At 40.9% G+C, this 24,627-nt stretch overlaps 1 protein-coding gene across 7 annotated transcripts in view; it reads left to right on the top strand.

The window, feature by feature from the left end:
- NTRK2 (neurotrophic receptor tyrosine kinase 2) overlaps positions 1 to 24,627 on the top strand; it is a 362,023-nt gene that overhangs the window by 178,608 nt on the left and 158,788 nt on the right. For 5 of the 7 annotated variants that reach the window (XM_055272094.2, XM_055272098.2, XM_055272097.2 and 2 more), the window contains 2 exons: positions 14,882 to 14,929; positions 21,362 to 21,550. In XM_055272094.2, the coding sequence (XP_055128069.1) occupies positions 14,882 to 14,929; positions 21,362 to 21,550 (237 nt within the window). The remainder of the gene's footprint in view (positions 1 to 14,881; positions 14,930 to 21,361; positions 21,551 to 24,627) is intronic. The other 2 variants (XM_055272096.2, XM_055272101.2) reach the window with 1 other exon arrangement.

Here is a 24,627-nt window from a genome sequence, read left to right as displayed (position 1 = left end):
GCACGCCTCCATTTCATTGCAATACTTTAATCTTGCTAACTTCCAAATTTGACAATGCTTAATTATGTGGATTCAAGCTTCCAAGCTCAAGGATTCTTGGCTAACAATTTATTTGGTTGGGTTAACAGTTAAACCTGATGTGAACATTTACCCTTTGAAAGTACATATTTTTGTATTATAGTTTCCAAAAGGATCTGAGAAATTGTCCTTCCTGGACAGACCTCTCGTCGTCCCCTCCATGTGATCAATAGAATGCAGTTTTTCCAAGCAAAAGCTATATTTCTAAATCATTTAAGAAGAAACAAGTGGAAATTTAATTTTAAGCTGGACACTATTTTTTCCTTTTACAGTCAGCTCATTTTTCATGATTCTTTATTTTTCCCACCAGCATCTTTCACGTTAGTGTTTTAAGGAAGGAGTGTTTTATTGCCAAAGTCTTCACAACATGAAGGCCTACAAGCAGTTATAAAGATTGGGCTTAGATGATGTATATTAAAAGTGATAAATCATTTTCCAGCCTTTCATTACATTTTGTTTTCTCTGGATCCTTACCTCCTCTGACTCATGTACCTGGGCTGATGAATGCCGTCTCCCCAGTTACACTTTAATCCAGGGCCTGTGTTTCATTTGCCTGCCAATAGTGATAGCCAATAAATTAATCATGCAACCACACAAGCCTTGCCATGCAGGCTGCTGCCAGCATAAAACTGCCCATCAAAAGCCTGCAACTCTGAACCTCCATTTATCTAGTACCCTCAAGACTCACATCGTTCCCAGCAACTGGAGCTGCAAATGCTCATTTCTTCATAGGCATGGGCTGGGAAAAAGAGAGAAGGCTAATTAATGCATTCAAGAGATCCTACTGAATCAGCAAGCCCCTTAAAGGCACAACAGACACAAACAGGCAGCTGCAGCTCCTTGGGATTCAAAACAACAACAAAAGAGCTAGTTAAATATTTGAATAGCTAAAGTATATGTCTATTCATTCCCATGGAAATTGCTAAAATAGGCTGTCCTCCCATCTCCAGAGGAGTCAAAGTCATTGAAATCCCAAAGCCTTTTATCCTGTCAAACATGCCTTTGAAGAACAGGACATTTACATCTCCATAACAGGCCAATTCAACATTAGTGGTAATAAAACTTGGGTGCATGAAAGGACTCCAGAATGTGGTACCCATTCACTCTGGCCTCTGGGGATGCAGAAGTAACTTTTTGAAAATAAGACTACTATTGCTCAATCCCTGTGTTAGTTTGGCATTTTATAGTTGCAAATGGTTTGAACAATAGTGGGGATTCATTGTTTCACATAAATATACCATCCAGGAGTAAATACAAGCTTGCATGTGGCTTGATGCAAAGCCCAAACACTGTGGCCAGGATCCATCTTTTGGCTCTTTTCCATTTGGATGGCTCAACTTGAAGACAAACATTTGTCTTATGGTTGCAGGACAGATGACTTTCATCCACTCTTGATGCTATATCCTCCAGATGCCCATCCAGCAGAAAAGAAAATTATGACTTAAGTCACCCTTCGAACACACATCATAGACTTCGTTTTGATCAGGCCAGCTTTATGGTCATGTGCTCATCCTTGAACAAATCAGCGTGGGCAGGGATTGGAATTATGTTGATTTATTTATGTCTGAGCCATTGGTTCCACCTTGAATCACATAGGCTGCCTGGGAGTTGGGTGAATAACCAAAGGAAAATCATTACCAGTTGAGGAGGAGGAGGAGGAGGTGGATGCTGGTTGGCAGTCAAAACAATAGACAAATAAACTATATTAGTCTGCTCAGGCTGCCATGACAAAATACAGCAGACTGGGTGGCTTAAACAACAGACATCTATTTTCTCATAGTTCTGGAGGCTACAAGTCCATGATCAAGATGCTGGTTAGTTGGGTTCCTGATGAGGGCTCTTTTCTTGGTTTGCCAATGGCCACCTTCTTGCTGTGTCCTCACATGGCCTTTTCTCTGTGGCTCCAGTAGAGGGGGGAGGGGGGAGAGAGAGAGAGCTCAAGCATATGCTCTGGTGTCCATTCTTATAAGGACCCCAGCGCTAACTGAATTAGGGACCTACCTTTGTGACCTCATTTACCTTAATTGCTTCCTTAAAGGCCCTATCTCCAAATATAGTCACACTGAAGATTTCAACATATGAATTCTATATGCACACAATTTTGTCCCTAATACAAACAAAAATGATAATCCCCAGCTGTGCATCTCTGATTAAACCTGGTTTAGGTGTGATTTTATCCACTAGGAGTCCAGCTGTAGTTGTTTCTATGGAGTCTGAGAATAAATGTACCCAGGTAGCTTCAAATGTACACTGTGAAGATCACCTAGTTATGCACCCAATCATGTTGTTTCTATTTACCAACTATGAATTTAAGGACCAAGAAGATTCCTGGAGATTGACATTTAGTTATGATTCTAGAACTATGAAAAAATTTGACAATCATCAGGCAAGAGACCTTTATGGAACTCATCTTTTGGTAGTGCCTTTAATGAAAACTTATGAGATCCACAAGAAAGCCAGAAGTCTGAGACTATAGAATCAGACCCTCTGATGTTTTGAATGATGGTGATGTGGCCCAGCTTAATCACTCATGTATTCCATCATACCCGGCGCCAAATGATCTTTGAGCATGAAAAAAGTCAAATTTTCTCTCCAATAATAAGGATTTGCATAATTGGTAAACTCTAGTACATTGATTCAAAGATAATTCCCCAAGGGGAGCTTTGAAAATATGGCAAAAATATGAGACATCATCTTTGGAATAAAGGTGTGGCCTTCTAAGGAGATGGCTTGTCAATATGAGTTAGAGTGACTTTTTATAAACTTCTTGCTTCCCTTTATTGTAAACATTTATATATTACATATTGACATACACACCTACATATGCTTTAGAGACTACCTATGTACTTTCTTAGGCATACATATTGGAGTCTTTTTATAAGATAAAAGCCCTATATTTTTATAGATGAGGCTGCTTTGCAATAAGATTCACTTGGAACTTCACTATTGCAGAAAAAGATAACCCTTAAAACAGAAAAGATGATTTCTCCTCCTGCTGCACATACAACACAGTTTGGCAGGGGGGACTGTATTCATTTTAGTCTCTCAGGACCCCAGAACCTCATGATGCTGCCTTCTGAACACCAGGCTTCATAGTTCACTGTGGCAGGATGAAGAGGTAGTGAAAAGCCCAGGACTGACTATTCAATTTTCTGCCTAGAAGTGCTGGGTCATTTCTGCTTACTTTTTCATTGGCAAAAGCAAGCACCATGGATCGGTGGGTGGGGGAGTCCAATTATCTGCTGGGCAAGGAAGGAGAGGCAAGCAGAGCAACATCTAACGTAATCATGGATCTGTGCTATACCAAATTTGGTTCTTAATTGAAGAATGCAATGGTGAAAAGTTGCAATCCATCCAAGATTTATTCATTTATTCATTCAGCTCTTTAGTACCTACAATGAACCAGGCACTGTACTCAATGCTAGAAATACAGTGGGGAGACAAGACAGAAATATGTATTGCTTTTAAAGAACTTACAGTTTAGGAGGAGGTTACAAGTAAGTAGATAGCTAAAAATTCAGAGTGGGATGGAACTATGACAGACAAAGAACACAGTGCCTTGGAAATACAGAGAATAGTAGACACCACTAATGAATGTTCCTATGGTTGTCTATCTCTGAGCTTTACAATTCAGTCTCTACTATTTTGTGGGCATTTTATGTCCTATTTTTAAAACCTTTCAATTAGAAATTGAGACAGCTATTGAGTACCTACCATGTGGGAAGTGCCCTGCTTGACGCTGTTGTATCTTGTGAAGCTTATGGAAGAGAGTACAGAGTTGAATAAGACACTTGTTTTTTTCCACATAGAGTGCTTAAAATCTAATAGGAGAAATAAGATTACATAAATAATGAATGCAGTGCAGAATGTGGTGTTTATCATAAGAGACAAAAAGCCCAAATGTCAATGGAGGTATTTCTGATTTGGGGAATAAATGCTTCATGATAAGAGTAACTTTTAATGTGAATTTTGTTGAATAAATAAGTTTAATGGTCAAAGACGAAGCATGGGGGTTACATGTCTGGTGGGAAAACAAACAAACAAACAAACAAAAAACATCAAACGCAAAGACACCAAATCTGAAAGCTGCCTATAGGCAGGGAATGTGATTATCTTATTCTACTCTCATAATATCCCCAGCATTTATCACACTGTCTTGCATCCATCAGGTGATCAATGAATAGTTTTCGAATGAATTAATAGGAAAATTCAAGGCATCTTTATTAAAGGTATGCAAACTAATAGTTTAACTAGAATCTTAAGGTGAAATTAAGGTGATAAAGCTGGAGCCAGGTCATGGGGCCAGGTAAAGATTTTGAATGTTATTGAAGAGTTTGGACCTTATTATTCCCTTACCCCTATATTTGCATAACACCATTATGTTCACCAAAGCTCACGTGACCTCAAGATGGTCCAATCAGGTGGTCAGGACAGTAATTATTGCCCCATCCAATAGAGAGGAACTGAGAGACAGACTAAGTAATTATGGAGGTTATGTCAGGAAATAACGAATCCAAGACTCAACACCCAAGGTAGTGCAAACTCAGTTTCTGTTCCTTTGTACTGCATTACCCCTCTGTTCTGAGGCAGAAACGCCCTTTTGGTGTTGGGAGCAGTAGAAAGAAATGACACTATCAGAGTTGTTTCTAAGATAAACTGGGAGAGAAAGGGGCTGGCAGCCAGGTCACTAGGGATGAGAACATTAAAATAATGTGGGAGAAGACTAAACTGCTGTAGTGACCGTGAGCATTGGCAGGCTAGGATTTCTTTTTAGCAGGGATAAAAGGTTTTAGCATAAATTCTACCCTTGTTGGTCAATACCTAGGTCAGGATTTCACAATATCAGTACTGTTGACATTTGGGGCCTTGAATTCATTGTTGTAGGGACTGTCCTATGCATTGTCCCTGACCTCTGCCTGTTAGATGCTCCTAGCACACACTCTCCACTCACCCCGCCATTGTGACAGCCCCAAAATATCCCCCTGGCCAAATTTCCCCTGGGAGGCAAAATCGCCCCCGTTTGAGAACCACTGACATAGTGGTTGACCTAGGCAATCAATTTTGATTAGTTTCCAGAAAATCAGTGGACCCTAAAGAGCACATTGGGCATTTAGTGGGAAAACATCAAGGAAAGAAATGCAGTCTCATCTGACGCGTTTAGGTTTCTTCCACTGACAGTGTGCATGATGGCCCATAGTTAATTTGTTTGACCAGCATTGCATTTTAAATAATGGGTTTTCATTTTGTCCTATTTATGGTCATTTTATCCAATTATTTTTATTCAGCACCCAGCTTTATAAGTGTGTATAATCCTGTTATGTTCTATTCCATTATGGGAACTTCCTAACAGAAGAGCACACAGTAATACAATTAAATAAACATTTTGGCTATTGTGTTGGCCTCACACATCTCCTGACTTTGGCTGGATTCGAGTGTGGTTATGGGATGGGAAGGGAGACAATGGGTCACTAAAAAGAAAGACAAAGGTGCTGAAAGGTGACATGAAACAGGTCACCATGGTTCCCAGATTGGTAGGAAGAATTCAGATACCACTTAAAATGGAAAATATCCTGTAATGAGAATGGAGCTAAAAACCTTACCATTTTCTTCCTCCCTCCGAAATTCCATAATACAATGGCAAAAAGTTTCTTGTGCGGTGCTTTGCATGAGCTACAACAAATGTTTGTCTAGAAGGACTAAAAAAAGAATTTGCATGTTTTATATATATGAATATAAATAATGTAAGTATAAATATGAATATAACTATAAATACGTAGCAGAAATTGCAAAGGCGTTTCTAAACACATTTAATGTGGTAACAAAGCTTATGCAAGAAGGAATGGAGAGCATGGCCTTCCTTCACGCTGGGCTCACTTGGTGACTGGGCATAATGGACAGGTCTGGGCAAGTCAGCCAAGACATGAGTCATTGTTTAGGTTTTCCTTGGAAACAAAATCTCCTGGGAATTTGACATCAAGTGTTTGCCAGACTCTGTGGACTTGTTAGTCTCCTGCAGGGCCACTAACATCGCTTCTAAGATGATTCCCTGAGAATCAGCCAGTTTCCTCCGCAAAGACTTGCCCTGAGTGCTAACCAGCATGACTTTGCAGAGAGAAGGGAATTTGGGACTTGTCTCAGAGAGTCATTCATCCAACATTAAGACAGTGTTAACAGGGAAATTGTGTGTGTGTGCAACCAGACATCACCTGCCTTCCCTGCAGGGAGCTTGTGACAGCTGAGAAAATGTTTATAAAGCATTTTGAGCTCTCACTGGGGTGGTACTGTAGAAAGGCAAATCTTTGATATGACTTTCTCACGTCTGTCAACTCTTATTATTAAGCAGAGGTTGCCCCTGCCTTTCTCAAAGTTCCAATCATGGAAACTAATTATTAGGAGTTGCAGGTTCCATTTTTCACCTACCCAGTGAAGATTGTGACCACCTTTGTTAAAGAAAAAATCTTTCTGGAATCTACAAGAGATTTAAAACACTCAATGTTTTATGTAGTTTAATTGGGAATGAATAAAATGTAGACTCACTAAACTGCCTTTGAAATAGTCCACATGTACAAAACAAAAGACAGAAATAGTTGGCAAGTTTCTTCTCAAAAATAAGTGTTTGAAATATGTGATCAAGACAGCTTGCTATGTTCCAGGCAAGTCTAATTTCATCTATTCCCATTTGAGGCTTCTGAACTTTATGGGACGTAAGGCTTTTATTTTTAAAATGCTGCAATAGAAGCTGATTAATTTTCAAATTAAAGCAATATCTGATCTCTAGTAAGTTTCCTGGCATATGGCAAGCAGTCAATAAATACTGTTTTTTTTTTTTTAATTGTTTTTGCAGAGCACTGGCCTTTTCTCTTAAGATGAGGATATAGTGGCCCCAAAGCCTCTGAGTATTATTTAGCAGGAGAAAATCTGGGCCGGTTGACTGAGTGCTTCTCCTTATATTGCACATGATCTCACATGACCAAAATACCCAGACTCAGGAAAGCTATATAAGGCCATGTGTCAATCTTCTCAGTCATATATGCCTAATGTTTAGTCCTATAGACTTGGAGAGCTTGAATAGGCCTCAGATGCCATTTCTCAAATTTTGTTTTCATGCAGTAGGAAACAGAGTCCATGAAGGGGGAAGTGGCTCACTCGAGGTCATGCCATTCACTTCTGGCAGTGTCTAGAGAGGGCCCACATCTTCTGACATTCTAGTCCAGCTCTCTATTCCACACTACTGCCTGGAGTGCTGGATTCTAAGAATTGCTGAGCTTTAAATACTGTCTTCAGTCATGTTCCATTGGAGAGCCACAAATCAGGAGAGTAGCAAATATATTTGCAAAATATATAATGGTTTTTATGTTGTACGTATAATTTGCATATTGGCATTTTCATTACATTTGCTATATTTAATATTGTTACGCTTTTTCAAAATTGTTGTTCTCATCCATTCCACAAGTGTTTATTGAGTGTTTATGCAAAGCATTGGAGATAGTGGTGAATTACACAGACAAGATCCCTGTAGCAAATGCTGTTGGTGTCGCCCCCTGCCCGTGTCCTCTCAGCTCTCACCACCCCAGCACTTGACTGCAGAGTCTTGCTGCAACCACTCATGACTCTGCATAAGGACCTTCTCTAGGCTGGGGGCGGTGGCTCACACCTATAATCCCAGTACTTTGGGAGGCTGAGGCGGGTAGATCATGAGGTCAGGAGATTGAGACCATCCTGGCTAACACGGTAAAACCGTGTCTCTACTAAAAATACAAAAATTAGCCAGGTGTGGTGGCACACGCCTGTAGTCCTAGCTACTGGGGAGGCTGAGGCAGGAGAATCGCTGGAGGCAGAGGTTGCAGCGAGCTGAGATCGCACCTCTGCACTCCAGCCTGGGCAACAGAGCAAGACTCCATCTCAAAAAAAGAAAAAAGAAAAAAAAAAGAAACAAACAAAAAAAGGACCTTCTCTTAGCTGGAAGCCTTCAGTCAATGACAGGTGGGAGTTGGAGGGTAAATGACCCAGCTTCCTCACCTTTGGGATGGGATAACTCTAAGGTTCATTCTACTCCGTCACTCCAAGTTCCCCAGGCATTTGAACTCCAGTTGTCTACAGTGTAACCCACTGGATAATGTACCCATTACAGGCTTTCTACCTCTTTTTGTTTCACTTCTTGACTACTCCTTTTGTGCTTCCTGGGACCTCTTCTTAGTAAACTACTTTTGCTTGAATCCTTAGTCAGGGTCTGTTTCTAGGGGAGCTGGTCTAAGACAGTCACTGGCTTCTTGAAGCTCAAATTTTAGAAAAGGATGCAGATAATAAACAATAAATCAATAAAAAAGGTCACATATGGGTACCTACTGAGAAGGATGAGACGATAGAGAGTGGAAAGGGGTTCAGAGAAATTCTGATTGAAATGTGAAGTTGGGGTCCCTCTAATAGTGTGATATTTGACCTGAAACCTGAAAAACAAGAAGTAGTTATAAAAAAAGAGCCTGAGGGCCGGGCATGGTGGCTCACGCCTATAATCCCAGCACTTTAAGAAGCTGAGGCTGGTGGGTCACTTGAGGTCAGGAGTTCAAGACCAGCCTGGCCAACATGGTGAAACCCCATCTCTAGTAAAAATACAAAAATTAGCCGGGCATGGTGGCGAGCGCCTGTAATCCCAGCTACTCTAGAGGCTGAGGCAGGAGAATTGCTTAAATCCAGGAGGCGGAAATTACAGTGGGCTGAGATTGCACCACTGCACTCCTGCCTGGGCAACAGAGGGAGACTCCATCTCAAAAAAAAAAAAAAGAGCCTGAGAAGAAGAGTCTGGGAAGAGGCATGAAAAAATGCAAAGTGAGCAGGAATAGGAAAGAGAACACTGGGCTGTTTGATGGGGAATGAGGCAGGGAGGGGGAAGACTGAGTAGGTTGGCCCTGTCATGAGAGACTCTGTAGTAAGGCTCAGAAGTTTATACTAAATGCAACGAGAAACCTTTGGAGGATGTTAAGCAGGAGAATGCAATAATCTGATTTATACTTGAAAATGATTACTCTGGCAGCTCATGGGAAACAGATCAGAAGGGGCAAGAATGAAGCAGTGAGCTAAGTTAGAAGGCTACTGAAGAAATCTAGGTGAGAGATGATGGATGCTTTTCAGTTTCCAGACTCAACTGTTGATAAAGAACAGAAGTAAATAGATTACAAACACAGAGGACATACACGTTTATGTCTTTGTCTCTGTGGGTATTTATATGTATTGAAGTGGTTCTTAGCATTTGGGGGTGAAAACTCTTTGAAAATCTAATGAAATCTGTGGATCTCCTCTCCAGGAAAATGCAAATGTGCACCAACACACAATTTTAAATTTGTGCTGACGGGTTGGGAAGTCATGGAGTCAGTTAATAAAACCTCAAGCATGTGTATTTTTTTTTTTTGTCTACATATGTTAGTAGGGGTAGGCTCTCTGTAATGGTAAGTAAATGCTAAAGTGGATCACAGTTCGAACACATATTTTTGTTTATGGATGAGAATTGAAGGAAAGATAGCCCAGCATCATTGGCCCTCTGGTAGAAAGACTCTGAGATGCGTTCTACTCTGTCTACGCCCACATAACAATACCAGGAGAATTCGTTGTTCCTTGAAATGGCCCTGTGCTATCTTCAAGCCATGACTTCCAAGCTTGCCCTAGGTGTTATCTTAATTCTGGCTAGGTGGAATGGAGTACACAGAGGAAGTCTTAATAGGCAAGGCCTGGAAGTGAGACCCATTGCTCTGCTCCCCCTTCATTGACTAGAATTTAGCCATCTGGCCACAACTAACCACAAGGGAAGCTGGGAAATATGGTGTAGCTGTTAGCCCAGCAGGGTGGGGAAAAAGGGAAATACGAATTTCAGAGAACAGTCAGGAGGTTCAGCCAAATACACACATTTTTCTTTATATTTGTTACATGGGAGTTGCTCAATGTTACATTTTTAGAGACCAGTGGAAATACCTCACATTGTAAGTTTGACCAAGGACAAGGGATGGAGCCAAGTGAAGGCTGGTCAGGAGGATACAATACCCTTTGTGTCATGATTTCCAGAACCAGTTTAACTCAAAGCAAGCCCTCTTCCTAGACTGTGGAGATGGGGCTTTCTTTTATTAAGGGTATGTCCTGAAGTAAAAGATTAAGATCAAATTGAAGTGGAAACTTGGCCCCAAACTACACTGTTCTGTGCCCGGAGGGACTGGAATTAATTTGAAGCAAACTATTACTCACCCCGATTATGTGCCAGTAGAAAAGGGAGATGATGATACTGTCAACAAGGCGAACTTTTGCATTCATTTTTTCTCACTCCAATGAGCAGTCATTCTAGATCTCAGATGTGACAGTTCATTGGCTACTCAGGCAAGCACTTGGCCTGTCTACTCTGGACTCAACTCTGGTCCATCCTCTCCCTGAAGCAAGCCAGCCCGGAGACTCCTCTTTCAAATGTCCTTTAGGGAGTGGGTGTGGTTCTAAGAAGTTGGAGGTGAAGTCCATTTTTACTAGTAAATCATATTTTACCATTTGATTCCATATTCCATGACAATGGTAAAGGCATTTTTCTTCGGGGTGGAGGGTGGTGAGTCTTACCTTAAAACATAAAGAAATTACATTTGAGAACATGGCAAATTTTAATTTCTTCGGCATTTAAAGAGAGGAAAGCTCATTTTCTCTTAACATACTAAAATGATTTTTCTGAAACTTAAAAATATCCAGAAGCTGTTCTCTCTTGAGATCAGAACCTTTCTAAGCCTCATGTTTAATGTTTGCGCAATTCAGTACCTACAGGGAAGGTCAGGTTTCTTCCACGTTGCCTGTTCCCAGCTCCTTCCTCTGATTCTCTCATTTACATCATAAATATTCCTTTTCAACCCCCTATGTTTTAGCTCTTTCCTTTAAGAGAAATTTAAAGAGCAGTATTTTTTTTTTGCCATTTATTTTATTTAATTTGAATCCCATCTTAGAGTTGTTAATGTGTTTACATGTTATTTTTTCCTACATTCCTTCTCTCCGGTCAGGGAAAATGTTGAGCTTTCTTCAACATGAGATGGATTTAATTGGTTAATTTCATAATTTAGAGTCTTTCTTGGTCTACATTCCAAAAGGAGGGGATTCTTTAAGCTCAGTACAGCTACATTTACTTTTGAAGGAGCCCTTTATTTTGCAGTGAATAAAGTGTCTCTTATTAAACAGAAAATAAAAGAAGGTTTGGCAGGACTCTACTCCCCATGGATGAAACATCACAGGAAATTGAGAAATTGTTTCTTTTTGGCCTTGTGGGAAAATTTTGCTTGTAAAATTTAGTGTTAAAGTTTTAAGACGACTGCTTAAATCCATCAAGAAAGAGCTGTTGAATGAATAACAGCTTCTAGGGAAGAGGTGCCAACCTGACCTTTCTATATCTGGTCTGTTAAATGTTTGAGGAAGTGTGCGGTATGATCAAGAAGATTGTATTCTCTCCTACATAATGACTGAGTTAATTTTAAACAGAACTTAGACATAGTTCATCAATTTAAGAATAATTTTGTCAAAAGTTGGCCTCAGCTGGGTGCCCCTTCATTTGTGCCTGTAAGACAGGGCATTGTATAGGCCCAAATGAGAAACGAATCCCAGGTAGAGAGTCCAGTTTCCATTCTGAGATTGATCTATGGGGCTCTAGAATTTTGATGTGAAGCCTGTGTCTTGAGCTTCAGACCATCCTGCCAACTGAGGGTGTTGCCTTCCATTTTCTTCACATAGGCACCTTGTTTGAAATTTGTGGCTAAAACCCATGTTCTCAGTTTGACTCCTAAATCTGTTTTCCTTCTAAGTTCCTTAGGGAATCTATGGGCAGCATAACCATATACTTAGTTGTCCAAATCTGAAACCTTCATTGTTTTCTCTCCGCACTCCCCTCAATTTGCAATCAATCACCGAGTTCTGCTCCTGTCCCTAAATATGCCTGCGGTCATCTCCTTTCTTTCACCTTCCCCTTCCCTAATACCCAGTTCAGGCCACAAGTCTCTCATGCCTTGATTTCTCTAAAAACCTCCTTAACCAATCTCTTGCCTTCATTTTTTTCCTCCCATAATCCTGATTTCACCCTGCAGCCAAAATGATTTTTCTAAAATTAATCTTGACAGTGTTACTTCCTGGCCTGAGTGTCTTTTTTTTTTTTGCTTAACTGTGCAATTTTCACTACGATATCCAAACTCTTGACTTGGCCCTTACTTGTACTTCTCAGTTCCCTCCCCCAACCCCCCTTCCAACTGCATCAGCCTCTGGACACATTCAGCACTTTTCACCTTAGCCAGAACTGTATTCTGAGTGCAGTCAGTGTTCCTTCCTCTGCTCTTTCCCATTCTTGGCTAATTCTAATCTATTTTCTAGAAATCCTCTGAGCCCTCTCTCTCAAGCCCCCTCCCAAACCTCCATTGGAATAGAGGCTTCTTTTCTGAGCTCACACACCCTGGACTGACTTCTTGGATGGCTCATCCTCCACTGAGAGCTTCTCAAGGGCCACTTTGCAGCTCGTTTCTCTTTGAAGACTCTGTTCTGCCTGATAAATAAATAAATGAGAATGAATAACTACTTAGTGTTTTTCTATATTTAAAATTGAATCCTAATTATACTGTTATAAAATTCGGTTAATTTTGGTGATTTTGGAGCATGGGAAATGCGACTAAAAAAGAATGAAAAAAAACCCACTATGATTTGACATCAGAAGATATGAATCCTGGCTCAGTCATCACGAGCTGAGAGATTTGCTAAGTGTATCAGCTTCCCTGGATCTCAGTTCCTTGCCAATAAGCATAGGATAATTTCTCATGTAAACAAAGATTGGCTGAGGACCAAGGAAGAAGTGCCCAGTGAGTAGGTAGAGGCACTCAGTGAACTGTAATGACTTCACGAGTGAGAGGAATTCTTATTTTCTGTGCATCTGCAGTTCTCACTGTACCTGTGCAAAACTCCAACTTGGGAGAGGTGGGGCGTGAATGGTTTCATGGGGCACACGATGGGAGGGGAATATTTGTGAGGTCTCTTCCCAGTTAGGTGGAGCCACACCAGTGGTGGGGAGTTCAGCAATTCCTGTAAGGGGAAATTGTGCGTCTTTAGTTTTCCCATTGGGTAGAGCTCAAAAACACACTTCTACCCTCTCAAATACTGTTGGTGAAAGTGAGATCTGGCATAGTGTTGTAGCAAGTTGATAACCTGTATTGAGAACCTTCACAATATTCATTCCTTTTGAATGAGTAATTCAATTTCTAGAATTTATCTAAGGGAATTATTTTTAGCAAGAGGAGGGGAGCACTTAAGATGTGTAAAGATGTTCATTGCAGTTGTGTTTATTATAGTTAATGATCAAAAATAATCTGAAATGTGCAATCAGTGAGGGACCATGATGGCATTGCCCTTCGGTGGGTTCTCTCTAAAATGGGAATGTAACATTGAAAAACTACTTAAGTGAAAAAAAAGGCTTAAAAAATTCAATCTATGGTTTAATTAAAAGTGTTTAAATCAAACAAATATAAGAAAACAAAAGATGACCAGTGGGAAAATACACTTTGTTTTAAATGGGGTTAGTTGTAACTAAGAAATCCAAAGGCAGGACTCTGCCTCCCTAGACTAACAGCTCCAATGACTGAAGTTCACGGTCTTCTGTGCAAAGGAGTCTTTATTTGGCTTTGGCTCAAGGCCAGGCCTTCATCTCGTCTTCTAAAACCTAGAAGGAAGCATTCAGGGGAAAATATAGATCGGAAGTAAAATTCGGCTTAGAAGTTGGGGGGCTGAAGTTGTAGGATACGAGGGAGGGAAAGCCTACCTTTACCCTTGAACAATCATCATGACAACAACCTCCTAAGTCATCTTGAGTGTGCAAAGAGCTTTTCTGTACATTGTTCACTTAAATTGATTCCTCTTCAGTTTAGCTAGCTAATTATCCAAAATGTCTGTAAAAATTATGACAGAGGAGGGAAACACAGTTGCTGATTTGGGGTCCATTCCCTTTATCCTTCTCATATTCAGGGATTTCCCCACTGTGCAGAATTCACTTTGAATCCAGCGGAAATTACCTACAAGGAAAGAGCTGGGCTCAGGAAGCAAGCAGACATTTCACTGTGGCTTTATTCACGGGAGGCTCTCCGGACGTTTGGCAGGTCTTTTCTTACACGTGCCTACTGGACCTTGTGTTCTAAGAGGCACAGAACAGCTGTACACAGCCCAGTGTCACACAGCAAGTCAGGAGCGAGAATCCATGTAGAATCAAGATCTTTTTTTTCCTCCCTCCTGAATCTCTATCTAGCCCAAGTGTCTGCTCTCCCACGGGATTTTGTGTTGCTTTTTTTACTGTCTGTCTCAGCTTCAAAAAAGATCTGTTTTCTCTTATTATTTTCCCACATTGCTGCGGTTCAGAACCGTAGTGCATTTGTCAAATGCATTGTGTGTGTCTTCACCCCTGCAGCTTCCCTGTCAGATGATTCAATACAAGGCAATGATCTCTCCACTAAGGGGAAAAAAGAAAGTGAGAAAGAAAGAAAATAGCTCAGAGCCCTTAACCTTGGGTTGTGGCTATTTTTCTCATAGACAGGCTGCTCTCTCTTATCTGATTGGAGCCTCCGTGTTCTCTGAATAGGAAATAAATCTCTACACAAAAATCCAAGGGTTAGTTTACAGGTGTTTGATAGGAAGCTTTCATCCCAAGTGGTTTATTTATTTATTTATTTTGTCGGGGGGAGTTTGTTGCATTATTTGACCAAGGACAGTGTTGACCACCTCCGGTTTCTACTTCTCTTTCGAAGTTTATTTTATGTTTTGTTGTGGTTTTCAGATTTCTCATGGTTTGGATTTGGGAAAGTAAAATCAAGACAAGGTGTTGGTAAGTAGTTAACTCACTCCTTCTTTGGATAAGTAATGAGTCTATGTTTTTATTTGGATGAAAATGCTTAGACCCTCTTTACATTCCATGGTCTTTGATTCATTTTCTGTGTTCCTGGTTTTTGATTTGTTGAAGAAGTAGGTCTAGAATTTTTCCAGAAAAGGCATTACTGTTGTTAATTGGGTTTAGTACATGGTTTTACATTTTTAGATTTGACTCGTTTTTATCCTGTGGGGGAAGTGTTAACTGTCGTTCCAGTTCTAGTTTGTGATGCATTTTTAAGAAGGTTGAGGAAATAAATGCAACTACATTTCAGCTACATGTACAGGGAATAGCTGACTGAATAGTCAAGCTGGACAAGTTTAGGTCTTAACTTTCTTCCATTGGCCAAGATATAATAGAGTTCTGAATTGGTAAATCAGTTTCCATTTATGACCATTCCTCTTTCAAAACAGATTCTAACGTCCAGACACTGTGATTTGTGCTTGATTGCATTCTATTCCCTGCATTCAGACTATGTGCTGACAATTGAAAAGCAGTTTGTAGCTTACCAAGTGAATGCAGATGATGTAGCTCCTCCTTAGAATTGAAATCAGGTGTGATCTCTTGGGACCTCTAATTTGTTCAGAATTTTCTATGGGTACAGAGACAATGAACAGGAATTGCTTAGAAGGCATGAAAAGACGGCATTCTTACATCTTTCACGTGGGTTTCCAAGATCCGACCATCTTGGGCGTCTGTTGGTTAGTATTTCTTTTGGTAGCAAGGTTGGCCATAGGTAAAATGGCAAAGTAGGGGAAATGTACCAATGTCAGGAGGCCGCTCAATTCCAAACCATCCACCCTATGCTTGTTCATCCTGGCCATACAAGGAGCTGTTTCCTGTCACTTTCCAACCTGACATCAGACCTTGTCTTGTTGGGCAGTCTCTATCACTGTCTGTCCAGTGATCCAAAAATGACCAGCCGGCTGAGGCAGCCCGGCCAGATGGGGCCTGGAGGGGGAAAAGTCACCTTGACTCTTGCTAGCTCCATGGATTCCAAGGTTAAAGTTCTTAACCAGCAAAGGGGAAGTGGAGACCTGGCAAAGTTAGAGCATCAAGCTCAAGTAGTCAGGACTTCTAGGCAGCTCCCTAGCGGCAAATTTCAGACACAGCTGATCATAATCACTTTGCCAAGATATCAGAGGGATGATCCTGCCTGGGCAGTCTTAAAGGTGTTCTGTTTTACGTGTTTGATGTGTATGTGTGCATAGGTGTATCTCGTGTGTTTTTGGGGAAGGTGGTAATAAACTCTCCCATAACAGTCCTGTAAGACAGGGTCTTGCTTTTGCTAAATAGCAAGTCACTGCAACCACTTAAATATTTTTTCAAGCCAGTTTGCATTGCAGAAGGGTGCTTGTTCCCGGAAAGCTGCAAAAATGTGGTTTTACTGTTTTAGGCCACAGCAGAGAGTTCTTCAGAATTATTCTTCCGGCTGCAGTCCAGCAGAGGTACTGCTCTTAGAAAACATAGATTTCATTATTTTTCAAGTTTGGCGAGACCAACAGTTTAGGAGATGATTGCCATTGAGAAGATAGTGTGTTACTCATGGTTCCCAAAAGAAAGGGGCACACCACGCAATGCAGAGCCACGTGGGGAAGTGCTGGGATCCGTTAAGAGGCAGAGGAGGGAAGGGAGAACTTGGACAGGAGCTTTTAGTGTGTTTCCAGGTAAGGAACTGGGGAGGGAGGGTAAACAGGTTTAGGATTGGCTAGCCTGAGTAATTTCAACAGGCTATCTAGAGTTGTCAAGTACCTGGCCCTGGGGTGGGGAGGGCAGGTGGATAGTGGCCTAGAGTGTGAGCCTCACATCTGGAAGGTGGTTGGGGGTATTGTCTCTGGATTGGTTGGTTTGCATTTGAAAGGCATGCTCCCAGGCAGGGTATTTACCATCTGTAAGAACTGACTCACCAGGGATGGGAGGGGCCGTCCCTCCAGGATCAGCAGGGCCCCAGATGTCAAAGCACCAGAATCCAGAATATAAAAAGGCTTGCTTAGTACAGCTGCTCAAGAGTACTAACCCTTCCCCTCACCTTGAAGGCACTGTAGGTATTGAGAGAAGAAAACTCCCCCAGATGACCTTCATGATTCTTTTTTTTTTTTTTTTTTGTGAGACGGAGTCTCGCTCTGTCGCCCAGGCTGGAGTGCAGTGGCACGATCTCGGCTCACTGCAAGCTCCGCCTCCCGGGTTCACGCCATTCTCCTGCCTCAGCCTCTCCAAGTAGCTGGGACTACAGGCGCCCGCCACCACGGCCGGCTAATTTTTTGTATTTTTAGTAGAGACGGGGTTTCACCGTGGTCTCGATCTCCTGACCTCGCGATCCGCCCGCCTCGGCCTCCCAAAGTGCTGGGATTACAAGCGTGAGCCACCGCGCCCGGCAACCTTCATGATTCTTATCACAGGAAATGAAGTCTACATTAGGCTTAGAAATGTCTGTAAAGTCATAGTACAGGATATGTGACCAAGCAGACATATTAAAATAAAAATGGGCTAAAAATGTTTCCAGACTTAACTCATGCTTGTCAGCTGAGTAATTAGAACTATTTACCCTAAATCAGCCAAGTGTGCACATACCTCGCCATTTAAAACTTTATATGAATATTATAATACATTTTTTCAAGTCCTCATATGAATTTTGTTTAACACATGGTGATGTGCCCATTTATTCTTCTGTCTTTTTCATGGTGCCTGCTCAAACACATGCATAGACATACAAAGACACATCCTGTGATATGCACAGACAGGTTGCTGTCAAATTATGTAGACATTCATTGTCCCGCTGAGAGCTTCTTCTGCCTTCCCAACTTTGCTGTGCTTTGCATTCCATTATATCAAAATGTTCACAGAAAAATGGGCTTAAACCCTGCAACCTTGCCAGCCATATCAATCTTCTAGGTTTTGGAACATCAGTAATGAAGAAAACAGCACTTGAATTAATATCCCCCTTGATGAATTGTTGAGGTTTATGTGTTACTCACATTTGTCAACAGTAATTTTTCTGGCAAAGTGAAAAGACTTCTGAAAAATTTACCTGTGGTGCTTTTTACTGCTTCCACGCTTAATCCTCCCCTCACTCCCCGAACAAGAGCTCATTCCCTTGCAATCTGTTACATTGGAGTTGGGGGGTTTAATTGGAGAGGTTTAGGAAAGGAAAGGGTATCCCTTAGTGAGGAAGGAGAAGCAGAGAGCAAATCACTTGGTTGGACTCTTTAAGTGAGGGCTTCGCTGTGTACTTGGCAGAAGATTCAAAGTCTGAATTTGGGCATCTCAAGTTGTCTTCTAGGTATCAGCCTCAAAAATGATTGAATGCTGCTCTGATGTTCATGAACTTCAGAGCATCCTGGGCCAGAGGAGAGTCAGAGAAGAAAGCAACTGGGGTCAATGCATTTCTAATCGTTGCAGGGGCTCCAGAAGGAAATATTGCAGGATTTCTGACAGCATGTGAAGTGTTTTAAAATGAAACTCCTGTACAAAGGCATAAGAATGATACCATGGACTTCCGAGACTGTGGGGAAAGGGTGGGAGGGGGGTAAGGGATAAAAGGCTACACATTGGGTACCGTGTTTGCTGCTTGGGTGCACCAAAATCTCAGAAACCACTAAAGAACTTATTCATGTAACCAAACATCACCTGTTCCCCAAACAACTATTGAAATTTAAAAAAAAGAAATTTTAAGAAAAAGAAACTCCTGCATTTCTGGGGGTAAAGGTGGTGCCTGGAATCTACTGAGAAACGTGCAGCCTTGACTGCAGTCCTTCAGGGAGTGCAGGCAGTAGCATGTTTTGGTAATCTTGCGGGAGGGAACAGCCATACCGGGAACCAAGGAAGGGAGTCAGTGGTGAGAAGGTTTTATTGACAAGATGTGGAAACCTTAGCATAACACATCTTAATTTTTTTTTTTTTTTTTTGAAACTGAGTCTCACTCTGTCACCCAGGCTGGAGTGCAGTGGTGCGATCTCAGCTCACCACAACCTCCGTCTCCCAGGTTCAAGTGATTCTCCTGTTTCAGCCCCCGAGTAGTTGGGATTACAGGTGTGCGCCACCACGCCTGGCTAATTTTTGGACTTCTAGTTGAGACGGGGTTTCACCATGGTGGCCAGGCTGGTCTCGAACTCCTAACCTCGTGATCTGCCTGCCTCGGTCTCCCAAAGTGCTGGGATTACGGATGTGAGCCACCATGCCCGGCCAACACATCTTCATTTTTAATTGCTGGCCAGAAGCTGGATGATCTAGGCCTGTCAGGGAGCAAGTAGCAGAACAGGGATGATTAGGAGTATTGGAAAGAACTTGTCTTTGTAGTTATTCTTGGCAGGGTTTCTGCTGTATCCTAATGCAGGTGAGCTAGGCACAAGACGAACACAACTGATGGGTTTGCCTTTGCTTTTGAGTGTTCTGTGGCTTCTAAATTGGCTGTGTGAGGACTTGTTTGCAGAGTTGAGCCGGAGTGCATCATTAAAGGCAGCTTAAATGCACATCCCCTTGAGAGAATGCTTCAAAAATTACCTATAATAACAGTTGGCTGTCTCCTGCATAGTTTGTTTAAGACACTGCTTAGCTGGGGAATGTCCAAGTGTTATCACTACAAACTGTGATAATCTCCATATGAGGGGGGAAAGATGGATCTTGGAGGTTGGGGGATGAGATATTATTATATTTCATAGGGGATCAAGACTGGATGACAAAACAACTTTTGTTTTCAGAATTGCTGTGCTTCTCACTAAAATAGTTAAGTGTGAGGGAAAAGGTAAGGGATGGAAGTGCTGAAACATGCATTTAGTAGAGGGGGTTGGAAGAAAGCACATTTCCTTGGGTAGGAAGTAGCAATTCAGACATTTCCCTGGCATGGCATTTGCCTTGGCTGGGCATTTGATTCTGCCTTTTCACTCCCTATTGTCTTTTCTCTTTATTCTTTCTCTGGGCTTATGCCAGTAGTCGGGTCAGTGGTCTGCTTCCATGGGACCCTGCCTGTGTAATACATATCTTGTCCACCTCCCATGTAGACAGTGCCTGTCATGAGCCACTGCCGTCTTCATTGGTTTGAAGCTTTCATGTAGACCTTTATCTTTGTGCATCTAATTTTGGTCGCAAAGAGTATGAGTTTAGTGGCTAATGGGTAAATTGTTTAGATAAGATACAGTAGACTGTATGTGTGAGGATATACATTCTGAGACTTTAGGCTAGAAAATTTGTCTTGTACAAAAAATGCTATGATTATTAATTTAGTATAAAGACACCAAGTAATGACTCTATAAATAGCATTACAGCTAAAGACAAAGCAGGTAACTTTGCCATGTGATTGATCCATTATTGTTATAAAAGTATTTTGTAGACAAAAGTGGTGCAGATACTCACAGAATATGAAGAAAGAGGAATGTAGTCATAGGACAGTCAAAAGTATATCTGGTCTACCAGTTAAAGTTCCTTTAGTAATACCTAGTGGTAATACATACTCATGAAGCATATTTAAATTTATAATACATTTTCCTGTTTCTAATCTCATTCTAGTCTCATAAAATAAGCAAATATTATTTTGCATATAAGCGGATGTAGAGGTCCAAAGAAAGTAAGTGAGTTGTCCAAAGGGTAGAGAAATGAAACCCAGATCCTGAAATTCCCAGAACAACTTTCAGTGCTCTGTGAAATAGGAATCCCAGATTCATGTTGAGAGTTTCAATGACAGAGTGTTCCAGAGACAATCATAGAACAGAGAGGAAAGCTACATATTATCTTCCAGGAGAAGGAAGTGAAGAAATTGGAGCTCTCATACACTGCTGGTGGGAATATAAAATGGTGCAGCCACTTTGGAAAACAGTTTGGCAGTTCCTCAAAATGTTAAATATAGAGCTACCATATGACCCAGTAATTCCACCCAAGAGAAATTAAAACACGTGTCCACATAAAAATTCGTATATGAATGTTCGTAGTAGCATTATTCATAATAGCCAAAAAGCCAGAACAACCCAAATGTCCACCAACAGATGAATGGATAAATAACATGCAACATATCCACAAAATGGAGTAGTATTAGGCAATACAAAGAAAGGAAGTACTAATACATACTACAGTGTGGATGAATCTTAAAAACATGATGTTAAGTGAAGGAAGCCAGTTACAAAAGATCACATGTTATATGGTTCCATTCATATGAAATGCCAGAGAGATAGAGTGTAAATCTGTGAATGTCTACGGCTGAAAGTGGAGAGAATGGGGAGTGAGTGCTAACTGGGTGATGAAAATGTCCTACAATTAGATTATAGTGATTATTGTACAACTCTGTGAATATACTAAAACCCACTGAATTGTATACTTTAAATGGGTAAATTTTATGTATGTGAATTACAGCTCAATAAAGCCATTGATTACAGGAGAATATATATGTTTTTCCATCTCCAGGCCCAGCTTCTGTTATCAGCAATGATGATGACTCTGCCAGCCCACTCCATCACATCTCCAATGGGAGTAACACTCCATCTTCTTCAGAAGGTGGCCCAGATGCTGTCATTATTGGAATGACCAAGATCCCTGTCATTGAAAATCCCCAGTACTTTGGCATCACCAACAGTCAGCTCAAGCCAGACACATGTAAGTACAGCTGTTTATACTTATTGTCCCATTTGCTGCATAGCTGTATCAACCAGAGTGTTTATCAGAGCCCCTGATAGGGATGACTGGCGGGGGGCAGGGTGCAGTGAAATGTCTGAGGATTCTTGCAGCTTTTGGCCCAGGAATAGATCCTTTAGTTTGTTGCTTATGGAATTCTCCGGGTGTGTCTCCTGCTGAGAAGGGAACTGTGGGCAGATACTGACTTCTCTTGGGATCTATTTTCCAAAACCATTTGTCAATGTGAAGTTGGAATCAAGGCATGCTTATCTTGAAAAAGAGAGAGACAGAAACCAGAAGTGTCATTTGAATGCACATACATTAGTTATAGATGACAGGCAATGAATGTAATTTAAATTTAGCCTATTGAAAGTAATTGAAATATGCACTGTAGGTAGTCGGGAAGGCACTGTGTTGCCCACAGGTGGTATCAGTTTGGGGAGTCCTGTATTCTTTGCTCAGTCCGAGTTCCCGGCATGAGGCCTTGTTGTGTTGCCACAATAGCAAAGAGACATGGCAGCAGATGATTTGCATATTAAGTACACTGACTTTCATTTTTCAAAACCAAATTAACCCGTTAATCTCTGTTAGCAAGATTGAGATTTTTCTAAGGGCCTTTTGTGCTATCTTCTGCACCACTACTCCAATATTAAATGTGTAGCACAGCCTTAAAGACAACAAAAAATAAACCCACAGTGGACAAACAGGCTTATGGCATTGATTCCAGGCCTTCCTTCATATGTGAATAGGGGGCCATGAGGGCTACGATGTCAGGTGGCCCAGATCCCAGAGATTCCCTACCACTAACGAGTGGGTATCATGCATGTTCCTATCTGTCTTAAATGCCATTCTCCTACCTTGTCATAGAGGTAAGGTAGAGGATTACTGCAAGATTAGGCTTTGGGGGCTGACTCTCTGTCGAGAGCTTTCATGGGATGAAGGGCCTTAGCAATGAGTATCAGATCTGTGCATATACAAGGAAATATCTGTAACTTCATCCTATTCACTCAAATTTATCACAAAGCATGTTTAAGGTTGGATATGAGTTTAAATGTTAGGAAGAACAGTATTATGAGCTTTTAATGTGTGAGACTGGAATCCACCAGAGATTTTGGTTGACTCTGTAACATGACAAGATAAATAGAATAATGTGTGAAGAATATTGAGCTCCTTGAAATAAAAGGTATTAGTTGAAATTAAGGTATTATTAATCTTAATACTGTCATTGTGGTATGAACAAGGTGAGTAGAGGCATTGCTTAAAATGTGCCTTCTTTGATGGGGTGAGCCTCCTGCAAAGATCCTTGGAATGCCCTGTACACAGATCTGTCAAATAAGGAGTAAGACTAAGCAGGATACTGTGATGGGAGCATCTGTCATCATTTTGATTGTTCTCCCTAGGAATAGAGTACTTTGACATTGACACCTCAGTCACCACCCGAACCAGGCCTGTGATGCATTTCAATTAGCCTGAGGCTGTAGTATAATTGAGGCTGATAAAATCAACATACCCTCAAAAAGTTGCTTTCCTTTGTAGAGGGAGGAAAGATAAAGCTGCATAATTAAGTAGACCCGATCAGCCCAACAAGTCCAGTAAGAGAAATCAAACAAACGAGCAAGAGAGCAAACAAACGAAATAACAAATGAGATCCTCTAGACAAAAGTGGGCTACATGGCTGGAAGTGCTTTCTTCCCTTAGAAATCCAGAAAGAAAGTTTTCAAAGGTTATTTCCTTAATCTGGAGTCTGTGGAGATTTTTTGCAAAGGTTTGGGTTCCTTTTGGATTAGTCTTGGTTGTGTGGCTCAGTCATTCTGTGCCTCCTGTCAGTTTCTGGCCTCTACCCAAATGGCCAACCTCCATTTGGTCATTCCTTCTGTATAAAGTCTTGCTAGGCCCTGCACCCAATCGCAATGTCCCAGCTTAGTGTCCTCAGTCATTCCACACCATATACCAAAAGAGATTTTCATTTTTCCAGGCAACAAGCCACATATACTCTTTCATGATTTTAAGAACACTTAAAATCACAAATCTTCCATGAATCCTTTTTCAAATAAATGAGAATGAAGAAGCGATTTACTTCTTTCCTTCCCTTCACCCTTTTTAAATGTCATTTTTTATCTCATAATTTTTTTTTTCCTTTATCTTCAGTGTATCTGTGGCCTTTTGTTAAGTAGTGAGTATGAGCACTCTCACGTGTTTCTGCAGTCTCTTTTAGGTTAGATTGTAAGCTCTTGGAGAGCAGGATCTTTATCTGTTGAACCATTCCTTCATAGCACAGGACGTGGTGTACCTTTGATGTTGGCCACATGTTGACCAGATGTAGCTTTATATTGCTGAAATATGAATCGCTAGCAGATATGTAACAAGAAAGATGATTCACAATCGTTTTCATTGGTTTTATTCCTATCAAACTTGCCTACATAGTTGTTTATTTATTAGACATGTTTTTAACAATATATTAGCCAATTTAAACAGATTTAGATAACAATTTTAGCAGAAATAGACTTTGGACAAAAAATCTTTTCTTTGAACATTCTAATTGTAGTCATGCAGAAATTAAAATATTTCAAAATGTATAGAACTGATATATAGATGAATCTGTTGCTGTAGGCCCATGAAATGTTGAGAACTTAGATTTCAATTGGATAATTCCCATTGACTAAATATATATATACACACACACATATATATATATACACACACATACATGTACTCTATATATACACACACATATATGTACATATACCTATATGTGTGCATATACATGTACATATACCTATGTGTGTGTGTATGGATATACATATATATACACACATATATATATACACATATATATACACACACACACATATATATATACACACACACACACACATATATATATATACACACACACACACATATATATATAGAAAACTCTGTCACCCAGGCTGGAGTGCAATGGCACAATCATAGTTCACTACAACCTTGAACTCCTGGGCTCAAGTAAACCTCTTGACGTAGCCTCCTGAGTAGCTAGGGCTCTAGGTACACACCGTCATGTCTGGCTAATTATTTTT

Source organism: Symphalangus syndactylus, chromosome 3 (assembly GCF_028878055.3).
Source record: "Symphalangus syndactylus isolate Jambi chromosome 3, NHGRI_mSymSyn1-v2.1_pri, whole genome shotgun sequence".
NCBI classification, from domain to species: Eukaryota; Metazoa; Chordata; class Mammalia; order Primates; family Hylobatidae; genus Symphalangus; species Symphalangus syndactylus.
This window is presented reverse-complemented; position numbering and strand designations above follow the sequence as displayed.